Raw genomic sequence first — 20988 nt, forward strand, 5'->3', positions numbered from 1 at the left:
CCCCATGTCACATGAATTGTTTTCATGAGTTGTGGCCCTCGAAACCTTTTCACTTCAGAACTCACACCATAGGATACTGTCAGAAAATAAAGCCACTTATTCTGTTGCTTCCTCTGTATTCTCGAAGGTAATCGTTATCACTTGTACTAGTTGTATGGATTTTTCCAGACTCTGATTTTGGACCATTGTGATTGTGTTACTCCTGTGTTGTGTTGGGTGTTGTAAACATAAGGGAATGGAGGCCGTCTCCCCTCTAGTGGAATATTGATTCTATCTGTTGTGTGGAGGGCAAACACTGTGACTGCTCCATCTCGCTCCACAGGCTGCAGTCCCATGGACAGACTAGAGAAGAGTCCTGAGAATAGTGTTATGCTAAAACTACACAGGATTATGTGTTGAAAGAATGTGTTCCTTCCCTGTTCTCTGACTGAGTTGTTTCTACTACATGGGGTTTTGTATGTTATTCCTCATCTCCTTGTGCCTGAAATGAGAGGAGGAAATTATTTTTGATTTGATGATAAACAAAAGACAAACCTGTGTGGTCATTTGGAAACTTTCAAACGATGACTGCTGTAGGACAATTACTTGAATCAGCTTTTTGAAATTAAATGATTATGTCTGTGCGTGTGCTCTATTTTCATTGTATCAATGATACATTAAAGTAGCGCTGCCTCCATATTCAAAATACTCTGCCTTTAATACATTTAAAGGGAAACATCACCATTTCTTAACCTCATATTCATTATCTCCAGTACCATACCAGTTTTACATGTGAATACAGAGATTTTCTATGTTCTATAGTTGGCCAGGGGATTTCCAGCCAGGAGATTGTGTTTGTGGCCGGAATTTTGGAAAATCACAGAATTAAATACAATTTTAATTCAGTAATTTCCTTAGGACATTTTATCTTTTTGACTACAGAACACAGACAATGTTCACATATGTCAACACTTTGGAGATAATAAATATGATGTTAAAAATGACTGTTTGAAGAGTGATTTCTGACATTGGAGACATTTTGCCAGTATGTAGTATGTATAGGGACAAAACTGAAATGTTTTGAAAAAATGTCATTGTGCTAAAATATCACTTTGACACACCCCCTTCCTTGAGAGTCTGTAGAAACGCCTCCTGAAAGCTTATGTAATGTTGGCACCGTCCACAGACGATCTGAGGCACGGCCCCAAGAATTCTTCCCTGTTACGGGATAGCCTGGAGAACGCGCTGTGGCTACTGCTCAAAGAGTGTAGGTCAAACGTATCAGTGACCAGGCAGCGGGAACATCTATATCTCTCCATCTCTGTCCCCATTATGTAATGTTGCTATGGAAGTGAGACAGCGTGGGGACACAAGGTCAGAACTGCGTCAGTCGGCCTATGTCACTCTGTTTTAATGTCAAAGGCCTTTGAAAAAGACATAGGGAGGAACTTGTATTCACTTCTAGTCCATGAGTTGTTCATAAAAACAGATCATTTTTATTCTTTTTAATGAGACAAAGCAGGCTACACCAGAAAAAAGCTTGTTTTATAACAACTGCACTCTTACATACATTTTTACAGTCATGGACTCTTTGTTTAACACCACACAAATCTATATGTTCAATGGCTTTTTTAGGTTTGACTTTTAAAAAGGTTCTGATATTCTGACAGATGTGTAAAATGTTGTTTTGTCTCTGCTCAAGGTTATTTTTACTCTCTGAGACTACATGTTACCTCTTCTCTCCCCTCTGATTTGACCTGTGACCTCCGAGGTGAGTGGAATTCATAACAAAGATTACAATTCCTAAAGGAGGTACTCATGGTACACCAATCTAGGGTCTGCTCTTGAAGAACATGCTTTTCTCATCTTCAAAGTACTACGTTTCATAGATAATGTAGTTTTGTCACATACAAAACAAAACAAAAAGTCCATTATATACATCCTCTTTCCCATATTGCAACCACAGGTCCCTTTTTCCCGTGATGGTGGCAAGTGTCACAATGATCTCAGTCTGGCCAAGATGTTGACCAACTGTGCAGCTGGAGCATCCAGGGGTTTCCTTCGCTTTAAATTCACTCTAGTCATGCATTCCCCCCCCAAAAAATTATAGCAGATATAATCTTAGAAATCCTTTTTAACAGTTGGTCGGTTAAGCGACAAAGTCTCAGCATATTTGAGAGAGTTCTTTGAAGCATGGTGGTCCATCTGGGGATTTAGTTTTCACTGTTGAAGCTTATTCCTGTGTACCATCGCTTCGACAAACAACATCTCGTTAACCAGTCCATAGTGTTGTGCAGTAACTTTGATTCAGTGATGGAGCGTGGCTGGGACCAGGCAGAGGGAGAGAGAGAGGGGGTGTGGGGGGCCGTGGGTCTGGGAAGGGGGACTGGCTTGATGGGCCGGGTGGGTGGGTGGGTTTGGGGGATGTCTTCATACCGGCCGGTCCACCGCGTACTGGCATGGGCTTAGGTTGGACACGGGGTTCTGCACAGCTGGGTAGGCGAAGTTGGCGTGCTGCTTGGCCTTGAGCCTCAGGCTGGCCAGGCTGGAGTTGCAGGTGTCTCTGTACATGTACGAGCCGGCCGTGGTGGCGTAGGGGCAGGTGGCAGCACTCACCGCCACCGAGTTCAGCGCTTGGCTGTTGAGGTTATTGAGGTTGCCCAGGTTGTTGAGGCCTGTGCCGGGCACCCCGGCCACCGCTGAGGGCACCATGCTGGAGGCCATGTTCATGGAGGGGATGGAGCTGGGAGAGGAGAACATGGGCTGCGAGGACAGGGGGCTTACATTCATGGAGTTGAAGAAGGGGAAGCTCTTGGCTGAGAGCGGGCTGCTGGCCAGACTCTTGGTGGCCCAGTTGTTGTATGAGTAGCCAGAGTACATGTCGTCGTAGGGCTGCATGAGACCATTGAACTGGGTGCCAAAGCCGTTTTTGCAGAGCTCCTGCTGCTGGTTCCTCTCCCTCTTCCTCCACTTAGCACGGCGGTTCTTAAACCATACCTGTGGGCAACAACCAGAAAAGACAAAAAGCAAATAAATGTGTGCTTTTTAAATTCATGTGAGTAGTGAAGAAGTGCTTAAACCCACAGAAAGGATTTGAAAACTAAAATATGTGGAATCAACTCAAATCCAACTTATGCTCTTACTAAATATTTATGAATAGAGTTCTATCAATTGCACATACAAAAGCTGTGAAGGTATTTTAAAAGTATCGGCAAGAAGAATGTATACAGTACAGTATATCACAATATATTCACAAATTGTAATTTGCTTCACTCTCTAAATGTATTATTGACCATAATGAATCCACATCGGAATTTAATTGAGACACTACAGTGTCATGATATCTTTCAAATAGTTTTGCAATATTCTGTATATTCTGTGCCAAGACGTTTTGAGGAAAAGAATGATCCAGGAAACTAAGTTGAAGTGTATTATCAAACATTCATATTAGCCATGGTTTATAAAACGTAATCATTCACTTATTTGAATTATGAGCTCCCCCTGAAAGAAATGTCAAACTGAAGCAGTCTGCACATTTTGTCAATTTAAGGTCCTATTTTTGGAGGGTACAAAACAGATTAAAGTTTTAATGGCAAATCAAAAAATGAAGGTATTTAATTCAGTTCCCAATGGGGTAATATGAATTCGTCTTTGAGCATACATTTTTTGGTGGAACTTTCTCTTTATTTTCATTAAAGAGTTCAAGAGTTCAAAACTCCACATGAAAAATTCAAATATCTCTAATTATATAAACATAGAACATTGTACAATCAAACAGACTGACATATGAAGGTAAAGGACTTATTGTGTTGTGTAAATATTTATTTCTGTCAAAGCCAAGATTTCTTGTCCATTTGTATGTTTTATTTTTACATTATTTATCACTTTAAAGAAATAACAAGTATACACATGTATTTCCCCTCTCTCCCCCTCATGTAGGCCTACTGCTGGGCAGGCATACACAACACTGTGCAGTATCTCATACCAATCGTTTGGTCTGCCAGCATCAGAGGCATCTGTTGTGATAGTGATCGAATGCTCTGGACTATTAAACCAGCAGTACAGTGTACACAGCAGTGAGTCTTCTATTAAACCACCTGTACAGTGTACATAGCAGCGAGTCTTCTATTAAACCACCTGTACAGTGTACATAGCAGTGAGTCTTCTATTAAACCACCTGTACAGTGTACACAGCAGTGAGTCTTCTATTAAACCACCTGTACAGTGTACATAGCAGCGAGTCTTCTATTAAACCACCTGTACAGTGTACATAGCAGTGAGTCTTCCATCCTACTCAGTGACAGCAGGGGAAACCCCAGTATAGAGGAGACTTATTCCCTCATTCTTACAGTTGTTCTTGACTGCTTGAGCACATTTCTTGAAACAGTTAACACATTTGCCAAAACACTACATCTCTCTTGCAAAATGCACTATAACTCTCAAAACTTCAAATATATGTCATAAAAGCAAATCAGTGCATCAAAACAGTATGCTTTGTCATCTAATAAAAAATCAACCATTAATTAATTTCATAATGACACACTAAATAGTAACTACAGTATAACCATCAATATGCATTGCAGGTTGGACAACTTTTATTTGAAAACAAAGGTGAAAAACAGTAAGAATCTCGCTCAGCAGAAAAATGTTGTATTATATAGTTTATGGTAGTACTGCACCTGTTACAGAAAATATGATTGCCTGCTATAAATATAAATGAAATCTAAAATATTCAAAATGAAGCACATAATTACAACAATAAAAATTGCATTACTGTAGAACACAATAGAACATCTATTCACTCCTGTCTGCCAGGCCACATGTTATGTTACTGATGACCTATTTCATTTGTGATTATAGACTGATTGTTAGTTGAACTGTTGAGAGATGTGAGTTACAATGTATGGAGTAGAGATTCACTATAATGGGAGAAAAAGTAAGGAAATAATTCAGTTTTGTTTGTCAACACTTACTCAATAGATTTGTGTGTCTGCTTAACATTTGCATTTTGTGTGAAAGCAATGAGAAATTATTTTCATTTTTGTTTTGCTGAAAATGTTGCTGTTGTGCTCATGTATGTTATTGCTATATGCATGTGAACTTATGTTTCATACGAATGGCATAAACTCTCTATAAATACTGTAACACGACTCTGAGGCAATGTTGTTTAGATGTTGATGGAAACATCTGATTGTCAAATGGTTGATAAGGAGGTTTGTGGAAACCCTTACCTCACCTTCCTATACTGTCAGATGACGACCACAATCAGACACAAGTGACCTGGGGTGCTTCTCATCACTCAGCAGTGTCTCCACAAATCCATTTCTCAAAATAAAGACAAGCTCAGTAATGGTGGAAGCTTCATCAGTGAAAGAGAGCTAAAGTCCTAATGTACAATACTTCAACAAATTTAATTATGGTTTGATTTATCCTGATCTTTTTTGTGTGTAATTTGTTGGATTAGAATGCTGTCGTCCAACAACCATTACTATTGTAATACTAAACAGCATGAGTCATTATGCTAAGAGCAAAACAAATTATTTAACTAACTTTTTGAAACCTACATATAGTGTAAAAAGATATGAGCCGCCCTCTATCGTAACATTGATGATCTCTCAGATACAACACTGTAACCACTGTCTCTCTATAGGTTAAACCCCAAGGAAGTTACAGTAGAATGTCAGCATACACAGGTTATTTACATAGGAATGAATCAATATTAAGAATGTAATTTTAATGCAATAGATGTTAGTAACAATTAATTCAAGAGCCTAACTGATATTATATGCAGGAGACAATATATCTGTTTCATTTAGATAATACTGTGCTGATACATGTTTGCTTAGGAAGAATAGACACATAGACAGACATAGATACTGTGGAGCAAGAGGTTTGTTTTTCTGTTTGAAAGTTAATTACAAATGCATTCTCTTACAAATCACATAAATCAATATGACGGCAGAAGTATTCTGGCTATGCAGGCAGGATCCTCGTAGGATTAACAGGGAACTTGAAGGGTTCAAAGGGCCACTGATAGACATTAGGACCTCGGCCCTGTGTGGTCTGTTGTTCTATCAAAATAACAACCAAGACTGTGTGCAATGTGACCTTTCATCCAGCCAACATGAATTTGATCCATTACTTGTCAAGCAGGCAGCAGATTGTATTGTCGTCCATCAGAATGTGAGCCCACCTGCTCTGCATACAGTGGGTGACCCAACCTCTGGGCTCGAGGGTGACATTTTAGGGTCTGGCGGAGCATACATCTGACCTTTTAGCAAAACATGTGATGCCTTGTTTTTGGCAGGTGAAATAAAATGGTTCTGTAAGAATCCCTGCTTGCTGTGAAGGTGTATTCTTTCCTGTAATCTCTTTTATTGTGTTTGTGTTACAATTGTATTTTTGAATCACAAAACTGTGTCATAAATACAGATCACATATTCCAAAGACTGAACCAAATAGTTGTCCCAAATGTTCTGTGTAGAAAGTATTAATAAATAAACTAAACTAAACTTGATGCTTTCACTTGCTCAGTAGGGATTCACCCATACTTGTGCCTACACAGTAGGTCTACGTACCAAACCACAAGCCAGAGGCAATAACCAAACCAACTCTGGTATTACACACAAAAACAGTCCAGCTCACAAAGCCCTTGATGCACCTGGGTTGGGTTCACGGCACCCTTTAGGCACATACAGTAAGTGTGCTGGGGTACTCACCCTGACTCGTGCCTCAGTGAGGTTGGTCCACACGGCGATCTCCTCCCGTGTGCTCATGTCTGGGTAGCGGTTCCTCTGGAACGTGGCTTCCAGCTCCTGGAGCTGCTGGCTGGTGAAGTGGGTCCTCTGCCTGCGCTGCTTCTTCTTCAGAGAGCCGTCCTCCGCGTTCGACTCATCTGTCTGGTTGTGGTGGGACTTCTCTGTGTCTGTAATAACACCGCACAAAAGAAGAAGAAATGCCATGAAAAGATAACACAGAGGGATGTTGAATAAAAAAGTTGCAATAAGAGTTGCAATAAAAAAACAAAATAACACTGTGCTTGAAATATGTTTTGTGTTAGTTGCTTCTAGTATCTATTTTCACAGTACATATAAAGCATGGTAGAGTGGACAAAGCACTAGGCTATATTAATGAACACTTATTGGCAGGCATATTTCTCTTCTCATAGGCCTCTGTTCAGGCAGAATCAAAAGCAATAATCATACGTCTCAAAATCTGTTTCCAAAGCAAAATGTTGCAACACTTTGTGATGCTTCAGCTGTGAGGTAACCACAGGCAATATTTTATCAAATGAATATATTATAATGAAGAAATATATCTGTTTAGAAAATGTATGTATTTATCATTATCAAATATGAACATCAGGATAAATCATAAAAAGGTATCTTACACAATCTGTAACAGACTTTTATATTCAACAAAGTGAAACTGCCGTTTTCCCCCCTCTTCTAAGAGATGACAAAAGCAAATGAAACTACATTTGGCCCTTAAATAAAGTAGTCAAGGGACCAAAAACTAAAATGTTATGTCTACCAAAGATCCTTTCTCTCCTGACCAGGGTTCCGCAATTTGAGGACCCCACAGAAAGAGCGAAATTAGTTGGCTACCTAATCCCATGGATCAGGCTTTTGTGACAGGGCAGGTTTGGTACTGTTTGCTGAGAGCTTAGCTCTCTGGGAGCAGTTCTAAATGATCAGCGGGATTTAAAAGACTCCACAGGGCCACCGGCAAAACCAATAGGGCCAGGCCATGGCTGTTATAAGGCAGTAAACTGACACTGGTTTAGTCATAACCTAAGACCTAAATCTGATCCTTTGCCACAATACAGAAGGAGAGGGCAGACCTACCAAGCCAATTTACTGATAATGTCCATGCATGAAGTTATCGAAGGGGGAGAATGACCTTAGTGTATCCAACTGATTATATTACTAAATAAATTATATTGTTCTTGATTCCCACATTTCTCCTAAATAAGCCAAATACAAAGAACATGAATGCATATTTAATTTTGTATGGCAACACATAGGGGATATATGTAGTCTTTATGCTGCCTGGCTATATCAAGCACATCTACATATGCGTGCTTATGCCCATAGTGTTTAAATGCCCACAAGGCATTCCAACTATACTCTTGCAGCTTAGGCCCAGCAAAGAACTTGGTCGACTATACCAATCAGCCAGTGATCAAACCAACGGGTAGTTAGGCCTTCTTGATGCCCATAACCCCTTGCATAATCTATTGGATCTTTTGAAAATAGGGTTCTAAATGACCTGTAACCACTTATCACTAGCATCAACATTTCAATCAGTCACTCACTTTTCTTACAGCAAAAATATAAGTGATGATGACAAATCAATAGAACGTGAGAATAGAATCAATAGTGATGATGACAATCAATAGAACGTGAGGCAGGGCTGCTTGCAACGGTTTAGTGAAACAAGGTTATAAATAGGTAAAGGCTTTACAGTAAATTAACGTTACTGGGGAGCAGATACTGTACAAGCACAGTTTCCACTGACGGCATTTCTTTGAAAGTCGTTGCGGCAGACATGAGGAGATATTCTCAGCTCTAAAATGTCTGAAGGCTTGTTAAGACTGAATTTACGAGCACGAACCACACAGCCAGACACAGTTGTTTGGCAATTAAATCTGAATTTATATGCTTGCCCCTCCATAGACTTTTATGCCCCCCCTCGGACAGGCAGAAAGGAATCAAAGTGTAGCCGCCTACTATTTACCTGTATACAAATGCACAAACACATACTGAACACGAATACTATATACTATATACACAGCATGCACATGAACATGCACTCACACTCCACACACACTCACACACACAACACAAACACCCATACACACATACACACATATACTGTCTACACATGTGTTCCATTGTATCAATATACAATGTTTGAAGGAAAAAAAATCATTGACAGCTTGATTATTTCCATAAGCTCTACAAACCTAAGAAACTACAAATACATGACATTATGAATCTTACAATAATAAGAACAATTGACAGTAAAATATATTCTATTGATATTTGGCCTATAGACCAAATGATTTATAGCTTCAAACCATGTTATACCCTGACCTCTACAGATATGTAAAAAAAAAAAAAAAATGCATGTGAAGTGTATTTGCTCCATTGTTTACTTGCTGATGGTGACCCGAACCGGTATGCTGAATCACTGAGTAGGGCTTTAAGACTCCATTTTGGAGTCGTCTATATTAGTCACACTTATGGACTCTGGACCTATCTGAGTCCCACAGAGATCATCTTTGAATTCGCACGTATCACAAGCTTTTTTGGGCATAATTTGTCACATAGTATGGTAGGCGATTGAAAGAGAACAGAGACATGAACCCTCTGAAGTGTGACGATCTGATAGCTGCGGATATTTTTACATTAAATCTTTCTCGTTCATTATGCGTGCCGTAGGTTTTTTGCATATGGTTGAGATTTGAATGAACCTCTGACACGCTTTAAAAATGAGAACCATGATCACATCAAAAATGATTTAACTATACAGTAAAACTACGTACGTCCATGCTAGATATTTACAGTGAAAAACTGTAAAATAGAATAAACTATTTAGTATTAGTACTACCTAGTTATAAAACCTTCTTTCATTAATTTTTTTTTTTGGCCGCCGTGGTTCATAAGCGAAAAGGACTACTTCTGATAATAACAAAACGCAATCGTTGCAAAATACGCATAAAGGTTGAATTTTAAATTTAATTACATAGCCTTGAATTAAATAAAAGAAGCGACTGAAAATGGTATACCCACGTAGCCGATATGCACAGGCTTATTTGCAATTGATGGGCAACATAAGTGAACATGAAATGAATGTTTTGGGAATGAGTATAATAATAATCGTATATATTATTATTATTATTATTATTATTATTATTATTATTATTATTATTATTATTATTATTGTCATTTGTATTTGGTCTCTCTGGAGACCTTCAGTCGTCTTATCCATGTAACTAACCGCTGTTGTCTTGGCCTTTGCTTCCCTGATCATGTTGAGGGGTCCCGGAGTCCGAGAGCGATAGCGCTGGGCTACGGGCTTCACTGTCCGTCAGAAGGTTAAAATCCATAACCCCGGCCGCCAGGCTCTGCAAACAACAATGCAACACATTTTATTACAAAAGTAAATATATATATATATAAATACAAGCTTTGCATCATTAAAGCATAATTAAAGCAAGCTTTGCATCATTATTGATACAATAATTTCTCTTCAGCCATTATCATGTCATCGGCACAAATGTATGGTATGGAGCTCCATTATGCCATTATTGTACATTATTGTCACCGAATTGAGAAATGAGAAACAATTGATAACAATAGCAAGGATAACAACAATAATGTTCAGATGTAATTATGACAAGGATAATTGACCAAATATGCCTCAAGCTGGAACCTAATGCCTTTCGATGTTCACCTATTGACTAAGGAACTAAAAGCCTATCGCATCGGCACCATATCGTCCTTATCTATGAGTAGTATATTGCTAACAAGTTGCTAATCATATGCATACAGTAGCCTAGACTTGTCTAAAATATTCTCCACATTGAAACATTTTAACATTTCTCAGCCTCCAGCCATATAGACGCCCTAAACGAAACTGTTGGTGGAGTGCAAATTATCGGGTTCATACGATGAAAATACCCTCTTATGTGTATGTTTGATCCTTTGGAGTTAGAGCAGTAAAATATATGGTGACACTTTCAACCTAAATAGCAACCTCGTGAGGGGGGCTGGTACGTAATGGAGACTAAAATAACAGGTCGTTTATTTATACAAGCGCAGTTAACACCTTTAAGATATGGGGACACAATCACTCCCTCAAAGCTCCTTGAGATTTATGATGTCGTGGCTTTAACTACGGGGTGGGTTCCAGTCCACTTAGCCGCCTCTCAACCCCTTTACGGGAGCTCCTAAAATGAGAGCTATACGGTCCTCGCTTGAACATACACTTTTGTATACCTTGTGTAGCATACTAATTAGACTAATTTTTACTTGTATTATTATATTATCGTAGCAATAGATTTCAGCGGGTTTTTTCAACATCTGTTTTTAAGATCAATAAACTGAATGATTGTATAGCAAATGCTCAACCGTGCCAGTTTGGTATGGTTCCACTAGCCTATCACTTCATATACAGTATGTGTTATAGAATAACAGAATAACCAGTAAGAATATCATAATTCTTATATCAATAACAACCCACCTTGCTCATAGTACTTCAAGTGTCAATCTCTGCCACTATGCCAGTCTGTGCAGTGTGCACCGTCTCTAACTCCAATTTATTCTTTAGGTCTCCTGTTCCAATGTGATATGGTATCACATCCAATCCCAACCCTCATGAAAAGTCAATGGGGAGTGTAGCCAGACAAACTGACATGTTTTCCAGTAACTTTTATTTTGAAGTCAACACTTGATTCCAATTTGTTTCCATTAATACAAAATATTTCTTACAGCTGTCTGTTTGTCTTTCAGTGTTTCTGCTGTTCAAGACATCCCAGGAGGGGCTTCTATAATGCCTGATTTGCTGATCTCAATAAAGAGTACCAAAATATTAATGTGTCTCAAACAGAGAGCTTAAAAAGCTCCATGAAAAAGTCACTTTAGTCAACTATTCACAATGACAGAAAAACAAGAGAATCCAACAAAAAGGATTAATTTGCAAACCCATCTGCCCAAGTTGTATATGCACAATGGTCTAACTATGCTTATGTCAAATCCATGGGTGAATAAAGAAGTCACGGGTAATGCTACATTTTACAGCCTGGTATTAAAGCAGTATGTTTATAAACCGTACAGTACTGTAACACTCCACCAGCAGGAATCGCCTGCATCCAATCAAAACTGAAGGACAGGGGGGCAGTATTGTTAGCTAGCACTTCATTATTAGCACAAATACAAGTTACTATCATTTATGCAAATGACCTAATTAGCTGAAGTGTATACCCTACCCTACATGGATTTAAATATTAGTGTATAACTTTACTCTTACACCATACTTTTAGATCCATGTAGAGTTGTGGACAAGTGCATGCTTCAGGGAACATGTTGAAGAACTGGGTAAAAGCTCACAAAGAGAGGACTAGCATCTGATATTTGGTTAGCATCCCTAAAAGAAATCTTAAATTATTTCATAGCAGGAAACATTCGACTAATGTTTGTTTCTTTCCCAGAGGCTTTGTCTTTAGTCCTAGGAGAGAAGTGAGATTGAGGATAAGGTCAAATCTCACAGTAAAGATAGCTTTACAAAATCCTCTGGCTCTGTATTGTGGCTGTGTACTTACTTGAGGTTTTGGGCTCAGTCCCTTTGCGTTGATTGTATAGGTTTACACTTACTGCACACAGGCCAGTCTAATTTGACAAATGTGACAAAGATAGAATAATAGTAAAAGCAATATGACTTATCGTGAGGCAATGGAAATAGTAATATAAAAGTGTCTACAGTTGTTTGAGTGTGTTGCAATAAAAATGCTCCATACCACACCATGCATTGTCACTCTATAGCTCAATCAATTGTATATTTGCTACAATCACTCCAAATCCTAAATTAAAAAGCACCCTCTTTTTGCAACTCATAGCCAAAATTAAGAGATACTTGCCTGAGAGCAACAGCTGTCCGTTGTGTGTATCCTAGGCTATGGTATCATCAGAGATGTACAGTATTTTGGTCAGACATATGAAGACAACCCAGTCAGACACATGTCCACCGTGACAATGATGGATGGGCCAGTGTCAATGTGGTGCTGAGAGGCTGCAGCCTGGCACGATGTAGGGGTGACGCAAGCCCGTCATTTCGTCTGGAACAAGGTGTCACTACCCCCCTCGGAGGCGCGACATTATTATATTTCGTATTCCAAATCAAGATCCCTCCCCTTGGAGGTGGATATAGCCAACAAGCCATCATGGGTCTAACAAGGAGGCTGGGGCTATTTAATAATCAGCTCTTTATGATTGTCCCCAGTTCACCCCATACTAAACTAGTTTTGGGGGACTGAGTAATCATTGTTGTGTTTATTTGGTCTTGTTCAGTTTAACTGGAATAATGCTGTGCAACAATCATAAATGTATTATTTTCACATACATCTACCAGATGGTAGATGGTAGATGCTACACCAGTGGAGGAAATGCCTTGTAAGATGTAAAATGAATGAATTACCTATACATTTAAGTTTACCTATATATTGAAGTTTATTCTTATCAGCTAGTATTTTACCACAGCTACCACAATAATCAATTACTTCACCTATAATATATATTAGAAAATAAGATACTGTTTGTTTCCCTTCATTTCTCATTGAAGGCTCTCAATAAGGATGAGAATGACTCATTGCCAAAAAAATAAATAATAAATAAACTGCGGAAAATGTAGACATGAATAACAAATTATTATATTGGTTATCACAAAGGGTGTCCAACATGTGCCCTAAATGTATATACTATAACTACTGCTACTGCTACTGCTACTGCTACCACTACTACAACTAACAATAATAATAATGACAATGGTAATAATAATAATAATAATAATAATAATAATAATAATGATGATGATGATGATGATGATGGTGATGATGATGATGATGATGATGATGATGATGATAATAATAATAATAATGATAATAATAATAATAATAATAATAATGATAATAATAATAATAATAATAAAGGATCGTAATTAAATGATAATCCTATTAGTAATGACATTGATGTCTAGATTAAAGATAAATCCATTATTATTCTACATAGACTACAAATAAAGTAGGCAAAGTAATAGACTTTTGGCATTATCTGTACCCTTATCTTCATAGAGCTGTACCAAATCCTTGGTCATAACCTGCCATGTAGAAATGTTATAGGCAAATGGCTTGTCTGCTAACATAACCCATATGAATTCACTATGTAACCTTTCTATTTCAATAAGTTTATTAGAATAACTATGATGCTTTTTATAAGAAGTTGGCCTCGTGCTGGTCGTGTACTGAGTGCATTGAGTGTACCAGCACTCCACTGCACAGCAAATCGACCTTACAAGTGTTCCTCGGTTTTCTGGATCCATACACTCTAATAAAGCGTAAAACATTTCTATGAACCACAGATGGTAATGTATGTTTAGGCCTACTAATATTGTTATGAACTGGCTGAATCATAACTCATGTTCAGCACTGAGCGCAAATCAACATGGACAGGAGTGGATGGATGCATGATGAGGTCTCTTGTTTGCTTAAGATGAGCGCTTTGCATAAGCAATATAGTCTTACGTCTCCTCTCATTTTTCAGGAGATTGGTGAGTCCATCTGTTGGTGCGGCTGAGGCAGGCTGCTTGCATTTCCATGGACTTGGTCATTAGCCTTGGAATTATTCATAAACGCGTCGAGAATTAATTCCTCGGATTAAGAGTTGATTAAGATGTGTGTCACTTTGCTGTCTGAGAAGTTATTAAGGGCCTCCTCGAGGAGGCGGCAGATGGAATTTCGGCCCTATGTTTGTAGATGTTAATTTATCCCCTCCTAACGTCCATTTGCATTTGACTGGGATAGTCATGGCGAGGTTCTACACTCGGCATTAACCTGAATTTTTAAGGATAAATACTCCAATAGGCCTACTGCTTAAACGGCAGATTCTTAAATTACAATTATTCGATATGCATAGCCTATAGGCCTAATAAAAATGTAATCACGTTTTGTTTTTGTTTTTTTCAGAAGACGAAAAAAACGTGTGCATAAAGTGTTTATATAATATATTATATTAAATTACGTTTTTGTAGATTTGCGTATAGGCTTTACACCTAATAAAATGCCGGAGCTATCTGTACGATGAGGAATTCAAAACGATGAATTAATCTCTGGAGGGACAACATTTATTGATACGATAATATAATCATTCATTGATCTGTTTAGATATTTTTTTAAATAGCGCAATACATTAGATTTGTACGTAGGCCTATAAGCGATATGGGAACACTCACAGTGCACAGTAGTTTAGATAGATAGCCTTGAGGTTCATCTTCACATGTGGAACACCATGCATTGACTGATAACCATGAGACCGCGCCTCTCTATGAGAGCCCCATTGCCCTTTAATCATGACCTATATGGTGAATTATTGAGAGTATAGATTTGGTCAAGAAGTTTTTTTTTTGGTTGTTCATGACATCATTGCATTCTATCGAAATTAGTCAAACTAAAGTGGAGAGACACTTGTTGCAGATGTGAAAGTCGGTGAATGATTGCACACATTATTCGAGACAGACCGTCTTTTTCTAATCCTCATTTAATGAATAGGCTATATCCAATAGGCAATATATCAAAAGTTGGAGCAATCCTGTAGGCCTTTAGGCTACCTATACGTTGCTTTCAAAATAAACAATTGCATAGTCTGTAATTTTCTCCATATACATCTCATGAAATAAAGCTAAATGTGTAATGAATTATAATTAATATAAATGTAATACATTTGACTTCATCACACTTTTCCGATGTATATGCCTCTTTTTTAACGCAATACATGTTATGACCCAGCAACTTCACAAGAATGTATTGTTAGGCCAATTCTTCAAAATATTTCACTTGGTTATCAATTTTAGATTTTCTTCTTTGGATACGCTTCATAGAAACAAAAAAAAGAGTCTATTTTAGAAGACTGATTAATGTTAAAACATAAGTAAAGTGAGCCCCTCAGAGGAGACTATATCGGCCGCATGTATGTCCGGGACCGCTGTAGTCCGGCAGGAGGGGTCAGAAGGTAGAGGGGACACGCCTCTGTTTTTCTTTCTGAGGTCTCTCGTGGCTCAGGAGCACCTGCCACCTATCAATTTCGGGTAGATCCCCAAATATTTTTGACCCCTGAAATATTCTCTCTGTAAAGGCTCTCGCATGACCTAACGTTATGCTTGTTGTAATTCGATTATATGTACCTATGATTCATAGATACATTATAGCCTTTTTTCATTTTCATTGTTTCATTTTGGAGGGATTTAATATGGGAGCATGTGGACTGCTAGGCAACTTCTTAAACATGAAGCAAAGTATTGCTCAAGAATTAAACGATTTATTGAATCTTCCACACGACAAACACATTTTAACGTGTAATTCTGCGTCTTAGTTAAATGTATTGCCAAACGGACCTAATATGCCTTCAAACAGGGAAAGCATGAGGCTACAAAACTGAATAATTAAAAAAATTGTAATATTGTCCAGCAAATAAACTGATTATGTACCATCGTAACTCCTCATGGAAATAGGAGGCCTTAATCTTAAAAGTAGAAGGACAACACTTTAAATGTTCAGTATTTTAAAGTATAACCTAAAAGTTTATTTTTCTCAGACAAGCGGGTGCTATGGTTCGTTATTGAAAGTCGATCAACCATTGGAATCATCATCATGACTCAAAACAAACTTTTAACATGAACTATATCTTTGCAGCTCAGCCTATGCAGTTGCCTAAAACAAGAAAATAATCTAAAACGTTTAGTTTGTCGCGTTTGTCGCGTGAATGGACGGTTTAAATCATATAGCTCATTATCACAAAAGTTATAGGCTACTCGAATGATGATGTGGGCGAGCTATTACCGAGCAAGCAAGCACATACAGTAAGGCAACACATATTCTACATGCGGACATAATACAAACAAAATCACGTCATTTTAAATCATGGCAGACTGAGGCTATAGGGCTACTCGCACTTACATGAAATCCTGGTCTGGTTAAATTAATCCCTGGAAAAGGCAAGCTTGATGTAGGTTATTGGTTGTCCGAGAGTGATGTTGCTGTCATGAAGAAAGTTCCTCAGGCTGTAAAGTAAAAAAGCGGCAGTTTCCTTCTTTCAATGCTGTCAGACATGAAGGCAGTTGAAGAGTGGAAGCTTGATCCCCATATAGTGGGGAACTGACTTTATGCTAGATATCTTGTGCGACAGGTCCACTGCAGAAAGGACTGCCCACTTCACAGCTTTAACCTGGCCCCCACCGCCCCCTCCAGCGCGCGAACGAACACACGCAGGCACGAGCGCGCGCGCGCAAACGCACGAACGCACACACACACACACACACACACACACACACACACACACACACACACACACACACACTCTCTCTCTCTCTCTCTCTCTCTCTCTCTCTCTCTCTCTCTCTCTCTCTATTCTCTTCCTCTCACACACTCAAACACACTCGAATGAGCCTCGACACTTTACCCTTGTAGCCTCGGCTTGCGCTGTGTTTTGGCTCGTCCAGCAGCTGATGTAGCTCATTACGTTTTTCCATTCATAAGGACACACCCGACACTCCCTTTAGTATAGCGTCCTGCTTGAACGTATTATTGATTTTAAGGGAATAATCAGTTTTATCAAGACAACCTGATTCACTGTAGGATATCACAGCCATAGAGCCAGTGTAATTCAGTCGACCTATGTGGCATTTCCATGAAGGGTTTAGACCAAGTGATGGCCTAAATGTAATGACATTGTCCAAAGCAGTACCGCAATAATTCCAATATGTAGAGTTCCTGAAGAGGTTTGTGACCACAAAACAACAAGCTCAGTAGCAGGTTATGTCCATCTGTCAGCATCTCTCATTAATTTCAATGCAAAGTTACATTGTACATTGAGGGAATATTTAGCTTTACTTAAAGACTTACAAATGGCACTCAAATTATTGCCAAACAGAGAATACAATTGGCCAACTTACTGCATAATGTGCATAATGGAGAATGAAAATACATACAAACAATGGGTTATCATCATTGATTATAATCAATTGATCATGTTGCAATAAACACCTTCTATTGCCATTGTTGCATTGTATACTTGTATATGATGTAATGACAAATAAACTTGAACTTGTATCCTGATTTAAGTGTTAAGCTCCTTTGTCCAATTTTCCCATGTTATAAGCTCTTACAGGCCTATTGTCGTATAGGCCCATTTGAGTGAAGGAAGGATTCAAAATGTTCGATGAAGTTTGCATCAGTTTGATTATGTAATATTGCTTCCAAAATACCATGAGTAAATATTTTCAGTTTTGATGAAGTAAATGTAATCAACAGAAATCCAGATGTTTCACTTAGTGGGGAGAACATGGATACATGGAACATCACTCAGAACTCTGACATCACTCAGAACTCTGACTGGGACATTCACTCATAACTCATAGTGGGTCAGATGAGGACACAATATGTTCAATACACAGACGCATACATACCAACATACCATCATCAATGATCATTCAACTCTTCAAAACACTTTCACATTTTAAACTGAATAATTAAACTGCTGCTTTGATGCATACATGCATTTCGAGGATGGATCATCAGCAGCTTATGAACAGCAATACATGTAATTCCTTTTTGAAATATGCAACCTGGTGAGCAATCTTGAATGAATTGTAAATGAAACACAGGTAGCCTACTATAGTGGTTCAGGTGTTTAATCATATGCCTACTATTCTGACAGATGTTCACTACTACAATTTGTACTAACAATAATCTCTTGGTTGAGGCCCCAAATGCCATGTGCAGTCAGCCTATGTACAGGTGTACTGTATGACTGACATCCATAAAGAAATGTAGCTTGTTATTGCCTCAGTGGTGTTGACGTATCTACTGTCAAAATGACGTGCCTTTATTTGCAGATGAAATGTTGCAATTACAAACCGACAGGTGATCAAACACTTTGCAAAAGCGCAAATAAAGGGCTACGGAGTTGCTGCTGCATGTTTCAAACAGAAAGCAATAATTTCAGGTTATGTTCGGAACATGGGCCACTATCATAGAGATAGGGGCTTTGATAGGCATACCATTTGAATAAGTTATAGAAACACAAAAGATCTTTCCTCAACATGTAAAAACATTGTTTCCATGCTCTGTTAAAAGGCTATTTCATGTTGCTAGTATTAGCCAACATTTTTAGATAGGCCTAGGCCTACACTATATACAGTTATCCCCAAATACTTTCAAATAGGCCTACCAAGAGTGTTCTATATTATATTCCTGATATACCACTCTGGGCCTATCTATCGAACCATATATGGACATAACTATTCCATAATAAAAAAAGGTCTCGAGTCTGATATAAAACCATAGTGCATATTCATGCATTGATGCATTTAATTGATTATGTTCATGATGACCCATCAAGTGAATCAATCAACCTCAAACTGAAACTACAACCATGTTTAGGCCTATCACGGCCATTCTGAATGCTCCTGCTTGAATACTGTCAAAGTTCTAGCAATGACATCTAGCAATGAGTACAGACATGATCAGGTTGCTGAGATGTATACACATTTATGAAGCCTTCTGCAATCCTGAGAATGCTGACCAATATTCTTTCATCATCGTAGAGACTCAATCAACCATGATTATTTACTACATTAGTCCCGCCCACTTGCGTTCCTTGATTTTAGCTTTGATCTGCAGAAAAAGAGGAAATATTGTAGATGAGTCAATATATATATACATATAATTATGATAGATAAATAAAAACATATACTATTTTTGTAATGTTTCTGATAATTTGACAATAATTCAATATTAATAGGTAATTGGCGAAGGTAGTGATTGGCTTAGAGAGCTGTCAATCAAAACAAAGACGACAGCAAGGTAGGTTGCACAAATACAGCTTTTCCACGTCAGTGTGTTTACTAACTGCAAATTGACAGCCGGTATATACGTTTCATTTGACAATATTTGGAACAATCTCGCGTTTGAACTTCTAGTGTTGAGTTTGAATGTGTCTCACTTACTGGAATGTCCACATTTTGTTATTTTCCTGTATGTTGTAATTGAGTTTTGGTCATAACTGTTGGCCAAGCTAGCTTGCTAGCTAACTAGCTGGCTAGCTATCAGTTGAAATTGCACAGGACTCCATCTTGGAATTGCAACCATACAGGTAGGGTAGCTATTTTTCAGTAGCTAGTTTTGTTCTTACTACAGATATGTGCTTGCTAAGTCAGTTATTGCTCTATAAATCCACTGCCAGGTCTTTTCATACCGACTCATGCTTGTGTTGTAAACTTAACGAGTAGCTACAGCCTACACAGACATTAGCTATGTGGCCAGCTGGCTAGCCCCATTTGGGACTAGGCTTATTACTTTTTAAATTTGGATGTTGTAGAAGTCTTGACTCACAGATAGGTAGGCACACGGTATGCGGTAACTTTGCTTCAAAGGTAGCAGACTGTTAAACGACAACTCGTCACGAATTCGAAGACATTTCTACGAGTAAAATCGCCTCGCAATAGCGTCTTCTAGTTTTGTTTTTAGATAGGAGTACAGTAAACTGGAAAAAAATACCTTGTCTAATACATTTCTCGATTTCAGTCAGCATTCCGAAAAATGAAAAAAAAAACTGACATTTACGAAGACCCCGCATTCACACCAGCTTCGCTGTCATTGAGATCATTTTCTTATTTCTCATACGATTCAATAAACGTCAGAAATGTCACAACCACAGCACAAGTTGGTAAATTATGAATGTCGTGTTTTTATCTCTTTCGGAATGCTGACTGAAATGCGGAATTGCTGTGAGACAAGGTTATTCTTTCCAGTTTACTCTACCTTTTACCTAAAAACAAAATTAGCAGATTCGCTAATGCTAGGCGATTTTACGAATGTCTTCAAATTCGCTTTGTGAGTTGTCGTTTAGTTGTCTGCTACTTTACTTGAAGCAAAGTCACCGCATACCCTGTGCCTACCAATCTGTGACTAGACTTTCAAAACATCCAAATGTAAAAAGTAGTAAGTCTAGTTATAAATGGGGCTAGCTAGCTAACTGGCTGGCTAGCTAGCTTGTCAAGCTGTCAATATGACAGCGCTACTGTAGCTAGCTTGACATGCATATCTGCCATTGAATGTACTATTCGCTATCTATCTCGTTAAGCAGCTATGGCAATATGTTTGACAATTATTGCTAGCTGTGTTGCTGTTGTTGGGCATAATATGCTATAGCTAGCTAGGTAGCCAGCATGATCACG

At 38.4% G+C, this 20988-nt stretch overlaps 2 protein-coding genes across 8 annotated transcripts in view; one reads left to right on the top strand and one right to left on the bottom strand.

Annotated features, from left to right (window-relative positions):
- Positions 1 to 2406: 2406 nt before the first annotated feature.
- pitx3 (paired-like homeodomain 3) lies at positions 2407 to 16761 on the bottom strand. The gene is made up of 4 exons (XM_083694501.1): positions 16709 to 16761; positions 9985 to 10111; positions 6699 to 6904; positions 2407 to 2976 (listed from the first exon to the last, which is right to left on the bottom strand). The coding sequence occupies exons 2-4, from the start codon at positions 10091 to 10093 to the stop codon at positions 2410 to 2412; spliced, it is 882 nt and encodes a 293-aa protein (XP_083550627.1). The 5' UTR covers positions 10094 to 10111; positions 16709 to 16761; the 3' UTR covers positions 2407 to 2409.
- Positions 16762 to 19685: 2924 nt separating this feature from the next.
- The window catches only part of gbf1 (golgi brefeldin A resistant guanine nucleotide exchange factor 1), a 71357-nt gene continuing 70054 nt past the window's right edge, over positions 19686 to 20988 (top strand). For all 7 annotated transcript variants that reach the window (XM_083695784.1, XM_083695786.1, XM_083695787.1 and 4 more), the window contains exon 1: positions 19686 to 19904. The gene's annotated coding sequence lies outside the window, so the exon portion shown is untranslated. The remainder of the gene's footprint in view (positions 19905 to 20988) is intronic.

Source organism: Argentina silus (genome assembly GCF_951799395.1).
Source record: "Argentina silus genome assembly, chromosome: X".
Taxonomy (NCBI): domain Eukaryota; kingdom Metazoa; phylum Chordata; class Actinopteri; order Argentiniformes; family Argentinidae; genus Argentina; species Argentina silus.